Below are 19334 nucleotides of genomic sequence, written 5' to 3'. Positions count from 1 at the left end.
GCACAAGTTCCTGCAAGTTTGTTTTTGAGGTTCCAGCAAGGCACGGTCGACAGGGTGAAGCTGGAAGGACACCATCCTACTCGGTACAGACACCGTGGGCGTTTGTACGTGGACTTGCCGTCAAAACGGGATGACTATAACGTTATTGCGCTGATCAAAACATTTGAACCGCGCAAGTGGCCAGCGTACGCATCCATGTGGTATTAAACCATCTTACTGGAAAAGGTCGGGACTAGGGGTTGTATCCTCGATAAATATCACATGGACTAAGAGGATGGTTTACTTCTTTTTGTGAAAAAAAGAAAAGAAACAACATCCTCAAGATAGCTAGTTGGTATTGAAGCTTTCACTGTCCCGTCTCCTTTAGGGCCCTGTCACACCGGTGCGTGTATTCAAGTGCGCGTGAGTTGCGCATTAACATTTTTTTTTGTTTAAGTAAGGTTTGCGGGGGAAAAGTTGTTTTTTTACTTCGACCCACCGTTGTGCAGCCTAGTGATCGAGCCTTACTAAGAAATCACTTCTTCGGCTGCAAACTTAACCTAAACCAAAAACATGTTAATACGCAACCAATGCGGGCTTGTATACATGCACAAGTGGGACAGGGGCTTTAGATCAAACCTTGGACGTATGTACGTTGACTTACCGTGAACACAGGATGACTATAACGTTTTTGCGCTGATCAAAACATTAAAACCGCGCGGTGGCCGGCGTACGCACGCATTAAGACTGGTGTAAGCACGGAGCATCCACGTGGTATTAAACCATCTTACTGGGAAAGATCGTGACTAGGGGTTGTATCCTCGATAAATATCAAATGGACTTAGAGGATGGTTTACTTCTTTTGGTGAAAAATAGGAAGAAGAAACAACATCGTCAAGATAGCTAGTCGGTATGGACACGTTCACTGTCCTTAAATATCAAATGCCCAAAGCAACCATTACCAGACTTTCCCGTCATTGGTGAATCTCGCTTTTCGTGCTGTTGGAAGTTTTTATAGAGTCAGGTGTTTCAGACAGCGTCCGCTGCCTTTCTTGACCTTACTGTACGTGTAAAACAAATCTCGCTTACAGCTAGTACTCAACAAGAAACTGGCACAAACTCCACCTTCTGCCAAAGACATGGGTTCGAAAGGAAACTGATGAGAAACTTGGAGGATACCGATTTTTGAAGCTATCACTGCACAAAATGGCCTCGGATCCTGACGTATCCTGACGTATCCTGACGTGATCCGGAACCTAAGATCCGGATGGATCCGAATGGATCCGGGGCCGTATATTTCTCGGCAGGCTAATGGGCATCCAAATATTGGGACTCAATGTACCACTTGCATATTTGAGTTATGTAAGTACGTACTTACACAAGTTGTGTAAGTGGTACCTTGAGTCCCAATATTTGGATGCCCATTAGCCTGCCGAAGAATATACGGCCCCGGATCCGTTCGGATTCTTCCGGATCTCAGGTTCCGGATCACGTCAGGATACGTCAGGATCCGAGGCCATTTCCTGCTTCTTTAATACAAGTTCCTTGTATATATACAAGGAACTTGTAGTGAAGAAACTGGTCTGCCTACATGGGCTGTACTGTACGCCCAATACTAACGCACTGCCAACGTCAATCATCACTGAAAGCCATTGCCTTACCTTACCTTAAGCACTAGTAGCCTTGTTGGGTAATTCTTCACTGTAATAGGTTTGCTTACTTTCTTCTAGTCTCAAGTGCCTAATTAGATTTGGAGAAAGCGGTGTTAGATTACCCATCTAGGAGGGGTACTAAGTGCTGATGACGCTCTCATGTGTTGTTTGTTCTTTCGACGAAAACAAGAAAAGCCATTTAGAGTAATCTACAATGTGTTGAAAGCACTTAGGGAGATGGAGCCTTGCTAATGTTGATGAAGCCTACTCGCGTTGCGTTGACGAAAGCACGAAGGCCATTCATTATGATTGCCGGTATAGTCATTAGAACCACGGGCGTTAAGTATAAAAGGGACCGAGGTGCGCTCGTGGGCGCAGGCTGTTCTAAAGTATAGTTACATACAGCTTTTACCGTATTTCCTTGGAGAAACGCTAAAACTTTTTCCTGGTCCTTTTAAGGGAGCTTGCCTATATCAAGAACGCCTGAGTGTCCATACGAATGCAACGGGATTCACACGATCTCTACGGAATACACACGATCCTTGCTATTGGGACGTCCCTGGGTACTCATTTTTAGTCTGAAATCCTACTATGTTAATCGTGGCACCCATACACTTACACCCATACACCCATACACTTCCATCAACAGTATGGTAGCCTCGGTAGACTAACTAGGATGACACTCAGACTTACTCTTTTTTTTACGGAGTGAAGTAGGGAAACTGGTGTTAAGTACCTGTCCCAAGTGCAGAACATCGAGGCATATCAGGGGTCAAACTTTAAACCGAGAACCTTTTGATTCTTGATGCTGAGTCAAACACTCTGACCACACGTGCCACGCGCTATCTGCCCAGGTGTACCAGCTGACGTCACAAGACGTGGGTAGTCTTTCGTAAGTGGTCTGCCGAAGCCTATTACCGAGGGGACAGATGAACATCACAGCAAGACGGCATCTTGTTGGGGATAATAAAACCGGATTCCCGCCAATCCCGGACTGAGCATCAGCAGACCGTGTGGTCGCATCAAAGCTTCCGCCGAAGATTTCCCAGAAAGAGTGGGTGTGACCCAGTTTGCGGTTGCCATGGTAATGAATCAATATTGTAACGTATATAAGAGCCGGGGAGGACGGTACTTTCGCCACTCCCTCCCGTTCTCCAGTCAGAAGATATTCAGCCCTTGTGAGTTGTTTTTCTTTGCTCCGCTTTCCTCGCCAGCCGAAGTTTTTGCCGCTTGAAGCATGATGATCAGCAGCTTCATCCCGGTCCTACTCGTCGTGGTGGCGACGTGGTCTCTGGCCGCCGCCGGGCCGACCTGGCCTGAGTCGGCGGGGCCCGGGGCCTGGGCTGCCCGCAAGGACCGCCGCGACGCATCGGTCCCAGACGGACCCCTCAGCGAGCAGGTGAGCACGGAACCTCCCTGTCTTAACGTGTTGGGTTGTGATATGCTCTACTACCTCACAACGTCCAGGCTGTCTTTTTTTAGAGGGGGGGGGGTCTTTTTCAGAAACAAAAACGAAACTGATCATATTTTTCCATTGTTTTACTAGTATAAAGATTCCTTTGCCTTTCAAGTTATTCTCTTTCATTTTCTTTCCTTATATTCTAAAATTGCATTATATTGGCTTGGTCTGAACACAGCCTGGCGCACAGCCACGACTGCACAAAGGATTCCGATTTTTTTTTCATCGACCAAAGTATCTGACATTCTGCATCCGTGCCAAGTGCTAAGTATCTTATGGTAAAATCATTGAGACGCCGTTACAACAGTTGGTTTTTAAAGGGCAGTGTGTGTCCTAATGACTCCAACACTTTGTCTATATAATAGTCAGTGACCGCAAAGTGTTGGGCTCGCAACCTGACACCAGAGAGAGTGGCTGCATAGACAGAAATAACCATAACAGTTCAACGCTCTTCGTTTGTAGTGATCTAAAGATGAAAAATCGCGCTCTTAGAGGGCACGGCCTATGGTTCGAATCTCGGACTACCTGCTTCAGTGTTCTGTACCTATCACGTGGATATGAAAGGGGCTACTATTCGAGAGGACCTTTGCCAAGACAGCTGTCGGTCCTGTCTCTGATCCAACCACACTTACCGACAAGAGTTGGGGCCCTTCCCGGTGTGAGTGGATCAAACATTACAGCCCGATCGCACCTACCGTACAAAACTGGTGCGTTACGTCTTAAGGCGGTCCACCGGCGGTGCGAAACAAACAAACAGTTTTGCCCTGGTGGCATCATTATTGTTGTCCCCGCTTTATCAGTGCTACGCCGATGCGACCAGCATTGTTTTTTATTGCGCTTTGTAGCTCCCTCTCACCTGGGACCCTTTCCTAAAATATCTAGCTCAATTGGTCTCGAAAAGATTTCGCTTACAGATTTATTCGGTACAGAGATATTTGGGCAGAGATGCACCCATATGGGTCCGGGCGCGTTCGCCGCAGTGACCTGGCCGTCTTGATGAGACTCATAGGGGCGGCGCCCATCTCCATTTCTGTAGCCCTTGGACCACACGTGTGTGCAAGACACTACAGCAGGTCCGCTGCTAGTGATTTGTGGTTAACTACCACATGCCATTTCCCAAATGCTGAGTGCTAAGCAGAAAAAGCAGCCTGTGGTATGACTCGGCCGGGGATCAAACTCACGACCTACCGACAAGGTCATTGCACACATCGTACGCTAGGGTTGCGGCAGTACCTTGGGGGAGATTGTTGGAGTAGGCTTGGGTTGGTCGTACAAACTTCAGCTGACGTGTGGCTGAAAAGGTTTCCGTAGATCCCTGTCGACTTTTGCCTCGTTGAAAATTGTACGGCCGAAATGGTGAGACGAAGGTGACCGCCTAATTTGTCCCAGTTAAGGTTTCTCAAGTTGCAAATGGAGTTAATAACGTGAGCCCTTAGACAATTGCCGCTAAACGTTATAATTGCCAGGAAAATGCCTTACATGTCAGCCTGGGTGCCACCCTATTAAGTGAAAGCACCCCTTAAAATGGCCCATCCCAAACTAAGCGGCCGTTTTCCATTCTCGCAACACAGGTAGATGCTGCCCAAATAAACAAGCGCGTTTCATCTCGATCAGTGTCCATACAAAGGGAGTCTGGTAAAAGTCAAAAGTCACGTCTTAGATCTGGATGATCCAGGCGCGTTAGTCAGGATAAGCACTGCTCCCGGGCAGATGGAAGAAGGAAGCGTTTGGAAGGAGTTAGGCACTTTGAACGAGGAGGGCAGAAGCGACTTAGAACATCTTTGATTTCTGTATGTAAGGTGACCTCGTTTCCAAAACAAGGAAAATTTCACTCAGCAAACTTCAAACAGACCCTTTAGCCTTCTTCAGGTTGTCCCTTTGTCACGTGACTACAGACACGGGCCTGACATCCATTTTGAATGACGTCAGTGGCGGATTAAATTGCATGAAAGTCTATACCGCCCCCCGTCTCAGCTGTGCGCTCTAAATCACGTGTTTCTTTCCCGTCCTTACAGAGTATAGGACACGTAACGGACAAGCTGATGGACTGGGCCATCATCCGGGAACTTATCATGTCAGAGGTCGACACCGCCCTGAAGGAGTCGTCTGCCGCGCGGGAAATCATCCGGTCAGAGGTCAACAAGGTTCTGAGGGAAACGTCGGAAACGGCGAATTCGCTCGTCCAATCGCTGATGACCATGATCAGAGATGACGCAGATGAGATGAGGGAGAACCGTAGCAGTGACGATGGTAGGTGCCGCGCCTGTAAACGGCGTTCTTTGAACCACTAGACTTTTGGGTCATCCAATAGTGTCGTCTGTGTGCAAGGGTCAGTGATGATCTAATCAAATTGAGTGAACTGAAGATCATTTGGTCGATAAAAGGGCACGCCATTCTGCATTCATATGACCCCACCACCCTGAGCATAGGTTGCTTTTTATATCCATTTATGTCTCCATCCAGATCCACTTTATCAAAGAAGGGAATATGTCCATGCGAATGTTTGTATCCTAACTTTATAACTCTTCCGTTACTCTGTTCAGGCCACCCGTACAAACCTCTGACCTTTCCTAGACTGGGCTAGAGCCGAGTGTGCAGTGAACAGGTCAGTCTCATTGTTAGTTTGATTTCTTTTGATTTCAAAAAATGTATGCCAGCGTCACGAAGTCCTTCCGATGTTGATTTACAACGTGCAGAAAAATGCGGCACCAAATGTGTTCGACGTACAGTTTTATATTAAGTATTGCTTCGTTTTCCCATGATGTTAACATGTAATATAAATAGTAGGTATTTTGCATATTCTTCTGAAACAGCGAAAAGCTGAAGCACGAGGGTACCGTAAAGTGTCTTTGATCAACACTAATATTCACAAATCCCGTAAAAAATGTCCGTCCAAAATTAACTTCTTTTCTTTTTCCGTAGCTGCGGAGACGACTTTGACGGCCTGCGACTCTTCAGCGAAGCCTTTGAAGTGCGCACGACACCTGAAGACATCACACTCTTATCATATGTAACTCTAGTTTTATTCTTCAGAAACTCTATACTTTTACGAAATTTAGACGTGATTCTCCCATTGTATACAAAATTTAAACGACCCGCCACTAAAAAGATCTGCAAATCATACGTCAGAAGCCGAAAAAACAAACATTATGAAAACTTGCAATTTTATCTTCTCAAAAGAACGTTTTTGCGAGTTACGGTACCGAACCGGCTACCATATTTACCATGACGTCACGAGCTGGAGGTTAACTTAATTTGATTACCAGGCGGCAGAAATCAAAACTTGAAGTATGATTTGTAAGATTCGATGTTGAATAACTTCAGAAAGGGTTGTGTTTTATACAAACGTCTTTGTTCGTTCAATAACACTTATGATGGTTGCTCGTAATCAGAAAGTGGTGTTACAGTAGTTTTGTGTCGTTGGTGACGCAAGCACTTGAAACAGAGAAAAGATGTTACAGTACTGTAGAGTCATTTGAATGTGCTAGTGTAGTTCCACTGTGATGTACTTTGAGACACAAGTAGATATGTTCCCGTATCTGTGAATCTGTGATTTGATGTGTCATGGATCAGATGATGTATTCTCCTAAGTGCCAAGTCAGCCATATAAGGCGTTTTCACTCACAAGACTATGACGTAAGCATTGTCCACCACAATGGACGGTTAAACCTGGAGGTTGACGAGTAAATTTGAATTTTTATATGTAGTTACACTGTAAACCTATAGTATACTTGCATATGTATAGGTCTGACTGTCCTACGTTTAACCTACCAATATGGTGACTGTGACGTCATGTGTAAAATCCTATAGTTGACCTGACTCAAACGAAGGCCTCAGTGTTACATTCTACCATACCGTCAGTTTCTGTCAAAAAGAATGTATAAAGCGGATCATATAGAATGGGTAGAAAATGTATGCCTTCAGTAACAATATATTTCACCAGAACAGTACACTCTCTCGTGTTTGTCTATTTTGCTTGTTTGTCAACTTGTGAGCAGAATAATAAAACTGGAAAATGCTAACGGATGTCGGTAGTTTTATTGGTCAAATACTGACAGAAAAGGAGTTCATGCAAGATTATTAGAAATTTCGATTGAAATAATCTAGCAATTCCTCATCATTGCATTGCAAGATTGTGGTCTCCAAGCAAATGTTTTTCTTTAGTCAATGAGGCTCACACATTGTCTAGTCACTATTAAGGTCCTGGAAACTAGTTTTATCGGGAAATTGGCTACTGATAATGAGCAATTAGCCAGACTAACAGGGCTCTTCTCTGTCTGCAAACTCCATTTGGCCCAATTTGCACCATTTTGTCCCTTCACGTCATCACGCCCCCTTTCTTTGGAAGGTTTATCATATTGCAGTGATATAAAACTTGCCATATGGGAGACTTTTAAGCGATGAACAATACATATAACTGACAACAAAGTGTCGGCAATATGGATCGATTTAAAGTATGTAGTTTGTTGATTGATTGTGAAGGACACTGGGTTAAACATTCGGGAATCAGAGGCTAGGGCAAGGGACAGGACTTCTTGGAGGATCCACCTGGAAAGCAAGGGGCCAGTTTTTGGCCTGTGCACGTAGGCAGGTAGGCAGTTTGTCGACGATAGAAGTTGGTTTCTTGTGTATATTTGTCTCAGGGTCTCTTAGATAGAAGATTTAAAAGGCCTACTGACATACCTCCATCCTTACATCAATGAAACTGCAACTTGTCTACCAGAGTTAGAAGGGCTTATTAGAAATACCAAGTCTACGCGTGTATCCTGCTTTAGTTTTGAAGGTGCACCTTTGAAGGCAGAGAAGTGCTGGAGGTCAATTCTTGATGGACGACTTAAAGGAACTCTGAAAGACAAGACTTAGAGGAACTTTCTCGAGCATAGCGTAGGTCGCCTCCCTGACCTACGGAGATATTATGATGTCCTTTTACTGGATTTTCCATAATGGGCCTTCAAAGTGTTGTCCGGTCTCACATCCAGGCCACGTGATCCTGGATTAATGCAAGGTACACACTGGAGAGTTCCAGGGAAAGGGCGAAACAATTGGGTCACCGTCCTATTGCACGCTAGATGCTACTTAGTGTTATCTGTGCCCCACTGTTAAGCAGTACTGAGTTTGGAACCGATGTCGTTTATGCAGCAGGTTTTGTGTCGATGACGATTGCAACTAGATACTTAGCTCCTGTATTGTGTAAAAACTGAAGAAAAACCACAACATTTTCTTTATGCTATGTTGTTACTGGAGGAACAAAAGATAGGCGTCACCTCGAAAAAGAAAAATGCTATGTATATTTACAGTCAAAAGAATAATATCTTTCAGTATGCCATAACATACATGGTGAATTTATGACTTGACAAAAGTTGATGCTTTTCTAAAAGTCTCTTTCTGCAACTACTTTTGAAACATTGTTTATGGTAGGGGGTGTGGAATAAGTACCAAACCAAGTTTGACCTCAGCTCCTTTGATCTTTATACAAACATCACTCTGCAAAGAGCGACCCGAAGTCCTCCCTAATACCTCTTCAAAATGACCTCCAAAACTACGACCTCAACAGCAGTGAGATGATATTTACACAGAAGGTGCCCGCAACAACTGACTGTACTTTATATCGCATAACCAGTCCACCGCCTCGAGGTGTAACACACCAGTTTAGTATGTTAAGTGCAAACTGCATACTGTAAATGCAGAAATGTTCGCGGTGGTTTTATGTTCGCGGTTTTCGCGGTGAACTCTTCAGCACGAACTTAAAACCGCCGCGACAACTCCATTTACTCCCTACCTTGAAATAAAAACCACGCGAACTTAAAGGTATTTACAGTATATTAGACTGGATTGACTGGTATGAATCACCCACACATAGCCGGGCATCTACATCGCATAACCGATAAAGTACCACAAGGCGCAACGCACCGGTTTTGAACAGTACGTACATGTAAGACTGAACCGTCACGTAAAGTTTGATCCACTCACACTGGGAAGGACCACTACTCTTTCATCGCAAAACCAATAAACTACCTCAAGGTGTAACACATCAGTTTTGAATTTCTATTCTGCTACAGCTCAGACATGTTGCAAGGGATTACATTCGTCATTTTTGATGGTGACGTAAAGTCGGCGGCCCCGTGTATATGAGGAGGGAGGGGGAGGCTCCAGAAGTGAGCCTCAAGCATCAAACCTCTGCACGTAGAAGAAGCCAACACACTTATCGTGCAGAGTAGGGGTGGGGCTGTGTGTGCCCAAATGTGCGAGCCGTAGCAAAGAGCTGCATTGCTTCACCTCAATTGAGGATGACGACCACTGAAAACCTAACGTTGGGTAACATAAATTCGGGATTTTTCCGATAATGGTTAACTGAAATCAATCTAGCAGAACAATAAACCATCCTTTTTTTCTATTATTCTGTCAGTATCATGTACTATCTTTGCACTAATCATATATATGGTAGATTTTGTCTCTAGTCGTGCTGACACCATAATATTTCAACTTGAAACTACCGTCCGCCGCACGCACAATGACAGTGTTGTCGGACAGGGGGCACATTAATTCGGGAGAGAAGATTCGTCTTGAATATCTTACCGCTAATCACATTTTATACAGCAGCTATTCGTTCCATCCTTGGCTTGAGGAGAGTGCTATGGATATAGACGTGTCCAAGTAAAAAAAATACACGAAAAAACGGCCGCACCGCACACATCAGGCCTTTGCTAACATCCCGTTTGTTGAGTGGGTTGAACGTCACTCAAAGTCGATCCCCACCGTCATGGCAACGTGTACATTATTCATGGCAAGTTAGCTGGATGCCGTAGCAATGGTTATACTACTATGTCCATGTGTTCCTTGTTGTGTTAGGAGCAAACTTTGAGGAAAATATCGTCTTCAGTCCACTATCACACGCAACATTTAGACAAAAAAGTGTTCCTCACAAACCTTTTGTCGTCTGCTTGACGACATGATTCTGGGTAACAATATGGCGGCGGGAAAATACACGTGCCGTAGGTTGTAGCAACAAAGAGGAGTTTTGATGATTGATCACACTTAGAATCCAGTTGCAGGTTAGCAAAAGAGATTGTAATAAGTTGTCTTGTAAATAATTGTGTTTAGCAGGCAGGAGATGTAACATTTGTCTTATAAACCAGCGAACAACCGTGCAGTGTGAGTCTCCCACGAAGCCCCCAGACTCTGTCAATAAGGGACGGAGAGTTTTTGACGTCGCCAACTTCTAATGCATGGTTATCGAAGCTTTTCAGGCAGTGTTCTGAATGTGTTAGCCTGTCAAGTTTGCATTTCTAGTGGTATTACTGATGTTGCATCTAGCACATATCCCTAAATACCCCGTTTTCGAAAAATCCCGAATTTAAGTACCCCACGAATTTATGTTACCCAACGTTACTACTACAGTAACTACAACTACTACTTCAACTACTACTACACTGCTACTACTACTACTACTACTACTACTACTACTACTACTAATACAACTACTACTACTACTACACTGCTAATACTACTACTATAGTAAAACTAATACTAATACAAATGCTAATACTGCAGTACTACTTATACTGTTACTGTTATACTACTGCTGGTATCCTCTACATGCACTCCTACTGTGTGCACCCCTGAGCCTCTGACCGTCGAAAACAGGTTTGATTGACTGATTTATCAACTGATTGACTGATAAGGAGAGAACACTTGCCTCCCAGGGCTGACCTTGAAGTGCCAAGGTCACAATCCAATGGCCAAACAACTGACTCCTTCATAAATCATCGACTAAAATTCAAAGCAAACCAAATATCGTTATCAATTATGAATTACTGCAGAACTAATATATATCTAACTCGCACTGCTATCAACGTACAGGTAAGTGCAAAGTAAGTTTAGCTGTCCAGTCTAGAGCAGTAAATTGTTATAACCATATATAACTAACATTCAGAAATCAAACCGTTTTCAAATAAAGCCATTCATTCTTCTTCTGGCACTATAAATTCTTCTGATACTAATTTGTACCCCTATATGTCTATATTTCACTAGTACTTAACAAGTGTAAACTACGTCATATGAAAGATTAAACTTTTAATTGAACAATTGGATTGTGGTGTTTTTTTTACATGTGACTGACGTCACTGAAGAAACGTAGTATAGTGGATGCTCCCTGAAACGTCTGAACGTTTCAAAAATCCATCCAGTTGCTAGAATACCTGTAACTTTCGTACTCTGATGTAAGCCGAAGTCTGTAAATTACTATAACCATAAATCACTAACTTTCAGAAATCAGGTCTTCAAATAAAGCTATAAATTCTTTTTCTGGCACTATAAATTCTTCTGATCCTAACTGATGCCCCTATAAGCCTATATTACGCTAGTACGTAACCACGTCGTATGAAAGATTGTAAACATTGCATTGAACAATTGGATTGTGGTGCTTTTCTGCATGTGACTGCAGTCACAGCCAAAAAGGCAATAGGTGTTCCCTGAAACGTCTGAACGTTTTCAAAATCTATCCAGTTGCTTGAGTAACTGTTACCTTTTGAATCTTATTACATGGATGTCTTACCGTCATTGACGTGTCTCATATCAGAAACTGGTATTGTTTGAAGTGGTGGATCTCCAAAATATGCAACAGGCAGTCAAAGCCATCTGCGTGTCTGAACACTCAGACTGCACATACATGTATCAAGACAGTTTCACTGTCAAGCACTGAACGTCGCTTTTAATGTTACGAGGGTGAGTGAAGATTAATTCATATTCTATCATAGCAGGCTCATTTCTTTTGTACAAAAATTTTAAATTTGGGGCAAAGGTAAAGGCACATGTATTTTTTGGACTAAAAGATATGATTTTGTAGTTCAAATGTGTATGATTGTCTGAGTTGATTTCAAGATTGCCGCCCCTTGAAAGTCCGTCAGAAGCAAAGAGCAGTTCCCCGTACCCTCGCATCTAGGTTTGAGCACTGTAAAATTCCAAAAAGTAGGCCTTAAATTAACCAGACTGTTGGCGCTCGCCTCACTGCGACAGACCTATTTGCTGACATTAGTGGTGGTTATTATGGTTGGTTCCAGGTAAAGGTAAACCTACACAATTCTAAGAAGACATTTCCCTCACCAAAAGGATTGTCGACCCTTGTTCCAGGACTATAATTGGGTATCAACATCCTCAGAATGTGTCCTACCTACTGCACAGAGGTAGCCGGGAGTCCAGCCTTATTAGCTTTCCGTTCGATACCCAAGCTCCGCTCCTGGCCGGCAGCGGAGTGTTGCGTCACGTTTGGTGCTTTGTCACGTTTGGTGCCTAGGCACGGTTTGTGACAGTGCCCGCGTGTCACAAACCATGCCTGGGACAAAAGCACGGTTTGTGACACTCGGACACCGTCACGAATGGTGCCCAACCGAGCACAGTTCGTGACACACAGGGGGTCTTATCCCATACTGTGCTTTTGGGCGGAGCTTAGTGTTTTGAGGGGGAGGAGTCTGCCCAACGCGTTTTTTTCCCTGCAGCCCGCCATCTTTTTTTTTTTTCGGGGCGCTGGGATGAGAAAGAATCAGCGTAATTCTCGCTCATTGAAATACATTTCGCGCTTGTCTTGGATGATTTGGACTTAGAGTTGATGTGGCGCAAACAGACGGACGTCTCATCACGAATTTCTCATCACGAACCGTGCCATTCACGACTGTGTCCTGAGGCACGGTTCGTGACAGTACCGGAGTGTCACAAACCATGCTTTTGCCCCAGGCACGGTTTGTGACACTCGGGCACTGTCACAAACTGTGCCCAGGCACGGACTGTGACAGTGCCTGAGTGTCACAAACCGTGCCTGGGGCATAAACACAGTTTGTGACACTCCGGCACTGTCACGAACCGTGCCTGGACGATGCCCGGGGCTACAACTTCCCGTAGCATTGATTTAGATCGGGCGAGCTGACTGCCTCGGGACGTCGAAGTAATCGGCAAGTGGCCCGATCCTAGTCTAGATCTGGTTTCCCTGGATAGAATATATTTAGTCTTACAAATTGTTTTTTTTTTAGCATCTGTTATAAACACTGTCTTTTTGTGCCACTTCAATTATAGGTCAAAGTTATTCAATTATTTTACAGAGCGAGAATTACGCTGTTCCTCCTTACCTCAGCGCCCCAAAAAACAAAGATGACGGGGGGGGGGGGGGGGGGGTGGGGGGACTGCGGTAAACAAAAACACGCTGCCTTATATGGAAACGCGGGCATCACTGCCCCGTCAGTCACAGTGATTGACAGCACTTCCGGGCACAGTCTGTGACGGTCGGGCTGTGTCACGTTCTGTGCCTGGGAAAGCATAAAACGTGACAGGCATGGTGTGTGACGGTACACGTAGCTTGGGTAGCGCAGCGGAGCTAGGGTAGCGGCCGGAAGCTAAAAATGATGGATTCCAGGCTAACACAGAGGAATTTCGTTCGAACAAGATGGATTCCTTAATCACGTCCTCTTACAGACCTGTTACTGACAAGGATATATGGCCTCCTTCGGTCAGTATTGACCATGGTAAAATCCTAATTCACAACAGCCCTACAGCATCGACTATGACTAAACAGCCCTATACGAGAATGGCAGTCTCTGCCACAAGAAGGACAAGAGGACGTGACAAAGGAATCCATCTAGTTCAAACGAAACTCATCTCTGCTGTACAGTACTAGTAGGTAGGACACATTTTGAAGATCCATGTTGATACCTAATCATAGTCGTATAACACGTACATGTATTTAGAATATTGTTACAGCTCGTTATGCTGTGGCTTTTTAATGTCTTGTCTTTGTCAGCCGGGCTAGACCTTGTAATAGCTTCAGGCTAGTTGGGCAGCCCTGGCTGTGTGTCCTGAACAGCCAAACCAATAAATGAATAAAATAACTTGTTATTGACGCAAAGCGCCCTGGTCGTGTAGGGACTTAACGCTCCGTAGAACGGACAAACCCGACCCCTGGTCAACAAGGAAAGTCAGCGTTGTAATGGTCTATACGCGTCTCCGGACAATGCCTGTACAGGAACTACACAGGGTTTGTGACCTCATGTATATTCCAACCGATGAGAAAAGTCACACATGGGCACAGCAGAAAAGTTGCCTATTTTATACCAACAGAAGTCATGAAAATAGGCTAGCGTCGAGCGAGATGAAATGGCACCATATGTGCGGCAAACTTTACCGGGTGAAACTGAAACGAAACAAGGCGACCAGATATGGCATACCCCACCCCAGAAAGATACACACACACACATACATATAAGCAAAAACAATGCCAAACCCTCTTGGAAGAAAACAACAAAAGAGTCTCTTAAAGTATCTATAAATTATGCAATTACAACAAAATACATCATTGCATATTATCCACATAGCTTGATATTATTCACCTTGACTTTGGGACATCCATTTTCAAATTTCAAAATGACACCTCTTTGAAAGTCCTAAATTTTAACTTGAATGCACAGTAAAGTTTCACATCGCATTTAAAAGCGTTCTTTTCTCTTCATAGTTATATCTGTGGCGTGATATGTCAAGTTACAGAAGTGTGCTTGTTAAAAGTCGTTAAAGAATTACATCGTCTTTACATCCTAAGACGACAAGCGCGTCTTAAAGTCTCTCTATTAGTAAGTAGTTCCCCGCCAATGATTCTTACCTTCGCTCCGGGCGGACCACCAGAAACTGAAGTAGCCCTCCCTGCGACTGAGCCACAACATAAACGTCGCCAGGGTAACTATCTAACCCGGACGACAGGCCAAACGTTGCCATGGAAACGCCCTAAATATTGACCTAAATGCTGCACGGCCGCACCCGGGGTTGGGGAGATGCGCGTGCGCTGTGCATGCCACTTGAAGTCGAGGGCTGTTTGTCCAGCGGTTGTTGGGTAAACGTTTGTAAATCTTCTTAAAATCTCGCGCAGTTTTAAACTCCAGGGGAGGTAAAAAAAAAACATCAACAAACGTTATACTGTGTTTTAACTCTTAACCAAAACGTCATGGATAAACTTGATCAACGGCAAGGACCTTCGACAACCAACTCCGTCGCAAGACAGCTAACGTTTCACCAAAACTCTACGACTGTCCCAACAATACCAATGCCCTTGGAGAAGAATGTTCCTAGTCTATACTCTACCTGTTGCAATAAACCAATAGATTAAAATTTATTCGACAGTTGTGAAAAAGATAAAGCGGTTCAAAATATTACTTTGATCTAAAAAATAACATAAAAATGACGTACGTTTTACCTTGAACCTCCGATAATATTCCAATGCATATGGCGTTGCTGCTATTACGAAGGCTTCCATATGCCTACTTTTGCGAGTTTTCTTCTCGTTAAAGTTTAAACTAGACAACTTGCTCTTTTCATGACACGGCAAAATGTCACATAGCCAAGGAACAACACATATTTCCCACCCCCAGTGTGACTATCCCCAGTGTTATGTACTACACGCTGTTAAGTGTATTTTCCCATTTGTGCCCACTACAACCGCACACGGGAGCCGACATACTAACATCCAAACCACGTCACCTTTAAGTGTCTCCTTTCCCCTACAGGTCTGAGATGCGTACTCCCATCTTAAACGGGAGGCTTGGCGGCGTCTTAAGTGTCGGAAGAAAGCCCTTAACCTTTTAAGGCGACGTGCCAAGACTCAGAACACTCAAGAACAAAATTCCCTTAGGTTGTATAGAGCTCGATAATACGCGATATATATCCCAACGCATGCCACATATTTCCCGTATAACACAAAAGTACGAAAGTCCACCGCGGCTCTAAACGTGCTTTATCTTAGATTGACTATAAGCTACGTGCCTAGTGGATGTTATTCGGAAAACATAATCGCGTATACACGTAATACACGAACGTAAACTGACAACAGTTATTGCGGCTACCATCCGAATGATAGTTGACTGATCGTTGTAACGTTGCTTCTTGAAAAAGAACGAGGGAATTACTCTCTACACTGAACCTGTATATACTGTACATTACGCATGTGTTGTTACAACCAGTGGAACAGAAAAGCATTTTTATGATGATAAGCTACTTTTACGCAAAAGTGCACATTTTAATCTAAGTAAGTGTAAGGGACTGAAACGTTCTTGGTTTGATTTTAGAATCTTATAGAAATATTACCTGTATCTTATGTATCAGCCAGGCGTCTTAAAACCACACTAAGGTGTACTCAAGACATTCTCCTTACTCCGCCCATGCTGGTGCCATGTGATATGTTCCCACACTCGAGTTATAAATTCCACAGCTCGGTTTATGATCATTTATGACTGTGCAAATACATGCAGCTAAGACAGATGTTTACAGAAACGTCATCTGCAATCTGAATTTAATTCCAACACGTCTTAACCACCGACAAGGTGTACACAGCTACTATCGTCGTGTACGTGCCGCATAAACGTTTATGCCCCCTCCCCTAAGTTACAAATTCGATCGGTTTGGCAATGGCAGAGGAATATTACCTGTATTTCCCGTTGTATCCAGGTGTCTCTAACCCTCTTCAGGTGTGCCCAAGTCACCTTGTTCAGGCCGCGTACCTGCAGACAGGTAAAGTCATCATAAACTCCCGTCAGTCTAGAGTTATAAACTTCCGTACAGTTCATTTACACCCCGCGAACAAAACGCGCCCTCCGGTTGCGCTGCTCGGCTATTTGTTCTCGCACCTTCTGTTGTCCCGGAGCAAACAAGGCGTGTTTACCGGCGGCTTGCGAGGGCAGGGTGGGAAAACACGCTACTTGGTGATAACTCGGGAAACAAAACGCGCCGTAAAGAGACGTCGGGTATATGGCTATATGGAGTTAGTTTATATCCAGTTGGGCTGTTGAAACAAGTTTGGAGCCCTTTGGTAAGGGGTTTTGTTCATTTATGATGGCCCATGAAGACAAAACACGCTACGTCGTAAAATACACCGTAAACAGACGTTTGCCCATTGCTATATAACGTTAGTTGATAGCTAGATATCTTTCGCGGGGTTATTTTAACAACTTTGTACCTTTTTGTGAGAAATTTTGTTCCTTAATTACTATGAGGGGAAAACTCGCTACTTTGATAGCGATAACTTAGGAAACAAAACGCACAATAAACGGTGGCATTGTCCATGGCTATATAACGTTAGTTGATATATAGTTATTTTCGCGAGGTTATTCTAACACCTTTAGCTTTATACGTCCTTTGTGAGAAGTTTTGTTCCCCCATGGCGGGAATGCTCGCTACTTATTGATAACTTTGATAGGAAACAAAACACACCGTAAGTACACTGTACATGTAGACGTCGGTATAGCCCATTGCCATATGACATTAGTTGATATGATCTAGCTATAATCTAGCCGGGCCGCTTTAACGAGTTTGGACCCCTTTGTTTAAAAACTTTGTCCGTCGACTGTAGAGTTTAAACATGCTACTTTTCCATAACGAAGGGACAACCGTCGCACCGAAGCCTCAGTATATCACACATCTGTACATCACCAGTTGTCATGTGTATACGTATCTTTTGTGGGCTGTTATGACAGGTTTGAACGGTTTTATTAGATACTCGCACTTTGAATGGGAAACTCGTTACTTTGCGATAACGGGGAAACGGCCTCGCCACCGAAGTTTGAGTTTGTACCTGTGGGGCTGCGTATATTGCCGTGTGTATCCATGTTTCTATGTTTTGCGGCGTTGTTATGACAAGTTTGGACGCCTTTGTCTGAAACTTCGCGCCACTTCAAGGGGTAACACGTTACTTTGCGATAACAGGAAAACAACCTGCACAACAATATGAGCTCCTTCCGAAGGCGTGGATTTGCCTTTTGCCATGTAGTAGATGATATCTATGTTTTGCGGGGTTGTTATGGCAAGTTTGGACGCATTGTGAGAAACTTCGCCCCGCTTCGTTACTTTGCGATAACGGAGAAACCGCCTGTATACGGACATGTGTGCTCCAGGGCATTAGATCTTGCCATTCAGTAGATAGATATACATGTTTCGCGGGGTTGGTGTGACAAGTTGGTTAGCCTTTGAGGAAACTTCACTTCTTTTCGAGGGGGAACACGTTTACTTGCGATGACGGTGAAAAATAAAAAGAGACGAGTGTCCTTTTTACCGGACTTAAGTTGAACAGCCCACGACAACTCAGAAAAATGGCAAAGAATTTATATTAAGCAGCGCTGGTTTATTCGATTGTCACATGACAATGCAAAGCATCAGCGCAAAACGCAATTGCTGTTCAAGCTCTTTTGACCACGTTCATACCAGGGCTTGAAATGTTCCTTTTTAATAGACAATCGATCGTATATAACTTATCCATACATATCACATGATATTTACATCTATCTTTGCCCGGTTGATCTTGAGAATATTTTGAACGTCTTTTTGCACTTCAGGAGCTGTGAATAATTTTATGCCTAGAATATTTCTACAAAGTAAAAATTGAAAATCTTACCATTAACAGATGAACACCTGACTTCCCCGCCGACTAGTCCCATGGACTAAATCAATTTTCGATGGAGACTGAAAAAAACACTGGTAATGGTATCGTCCTTTCCCATAGCAACAGTGCACAATATCGTTTGAGGGGCGTCTGTGTTGACAGCAAAGATTCCAACTTAATTTTATCCGGCTAACATAAACTCTATCTTCATTATATTGTAGGTAGATAAGATACTAGAACGTAAAAGTCACGTTGATTTCATTAAGTGTCTGATATTAATAATCTCTATCATAATTTATGATACAATTTTGTGTGTTTAACTTTATTACAAACAACATCGAGGTTGACACTGGTTCACAAGGGGCCCTGTTACTAACGACATCACATTAACCGAAATGGCACGTCCCGTTTCCATGACGACCGCTGCGTTGTCGTCTGAAGGATGCGATGTTAGTTACGTCAATGTTTTGATAAGACCTGTAATCAATTTTCCGAGTTGTAATCATAATTAGATCAGGGGCACATTAACTATAATCCTGCGTGCATTATCGGAGATTAAGAGAGATTAACTTTAAGTCTTTCTGTTGTGAGGTCAGGGTCATACGATTGATTGTACAAAAGGTGTCATTAACGATTTTTATATCTCATCCCCTGCTCATAAACTACAGGAACGTGTCTACTGAAAATAACCAACGATACTACTCTCCAAGCAGAGGAGTGGGTCCTGTTGGTTTTTGACATGTTTTAGGCGTTTTTGTTTTTTGGGTTGGAGAGATAAAAAAAAAATGACAAAGTGGAAAGCCCGACATAAACGCCTAAAAACACGTCAAAACCAGCCGGACCC

General features: G+C 43.7%; 2 protein-coding genes across 2 annotated transcripts in view; one reads left to right on the top strand and one right to left on the bottom strand.

Moving 5' to 3' along the window:
• LOC136422533 (echinoderm microtubule-associated protein-like 6) overlaps nucleotides 1-16732 on the bottom strand; it is a 70353-nt gene extending 53621 nt beyond the window's left edge. Inside the window, exon 1 of the mRNA XM_066410305.1 lies at nucleotides 16542-16732. The gene's annotated coding sequence lies outside the window, so the exon portion shown is untranslated. The remainder of the gene's footprint in view (nucleotides 1-16541) is intronic.
• On the top strand, nucleotides 2869-7112 carry LOC136422532 (uncharacterized). Its single transcript, XM_066410304.1, has 4 exons — nucleotides 2869-3030; nucleotides 5106-5340; nucleotides 5634-5695; nucleotides 6013-7112. The coding sequence occupies exons 1-3, from the start codon at nucleotides 2869-2871 to the stop codon at nucleotides 5672-5674; spliced, it is 438 nt and encodes a 145-aa protein (XP_066266401.1). The 3' UTR covers nucleotides 5675-5695; nucleotides 6013-7112.
• Nucleotides 16733-19334: the final 2602 nt, after the last annotated feature.

The sequence above is a fragment of the Branchiostoma lanceolatum genome, chromosome 17 (genome assembly GCF_035083965.1).
Source record: "Branchiostoma lanceolatum isolate klBraLanc5 chromosome 17, klBraLanc5.hap2, whole genome shotgun sequence".
NCBI lineage: Eukaryota > Metazoa > Chordata > Leptocardii > Amphioxiformes > Branchiostomatidae > Branchiostoma > Branchiostoma lanceolatum.
The sequence above is the reverse complement of the archived record's forward strand: the minus strand, read 5'-3'. Positions and strand labels throughout refer to the sequence as shown.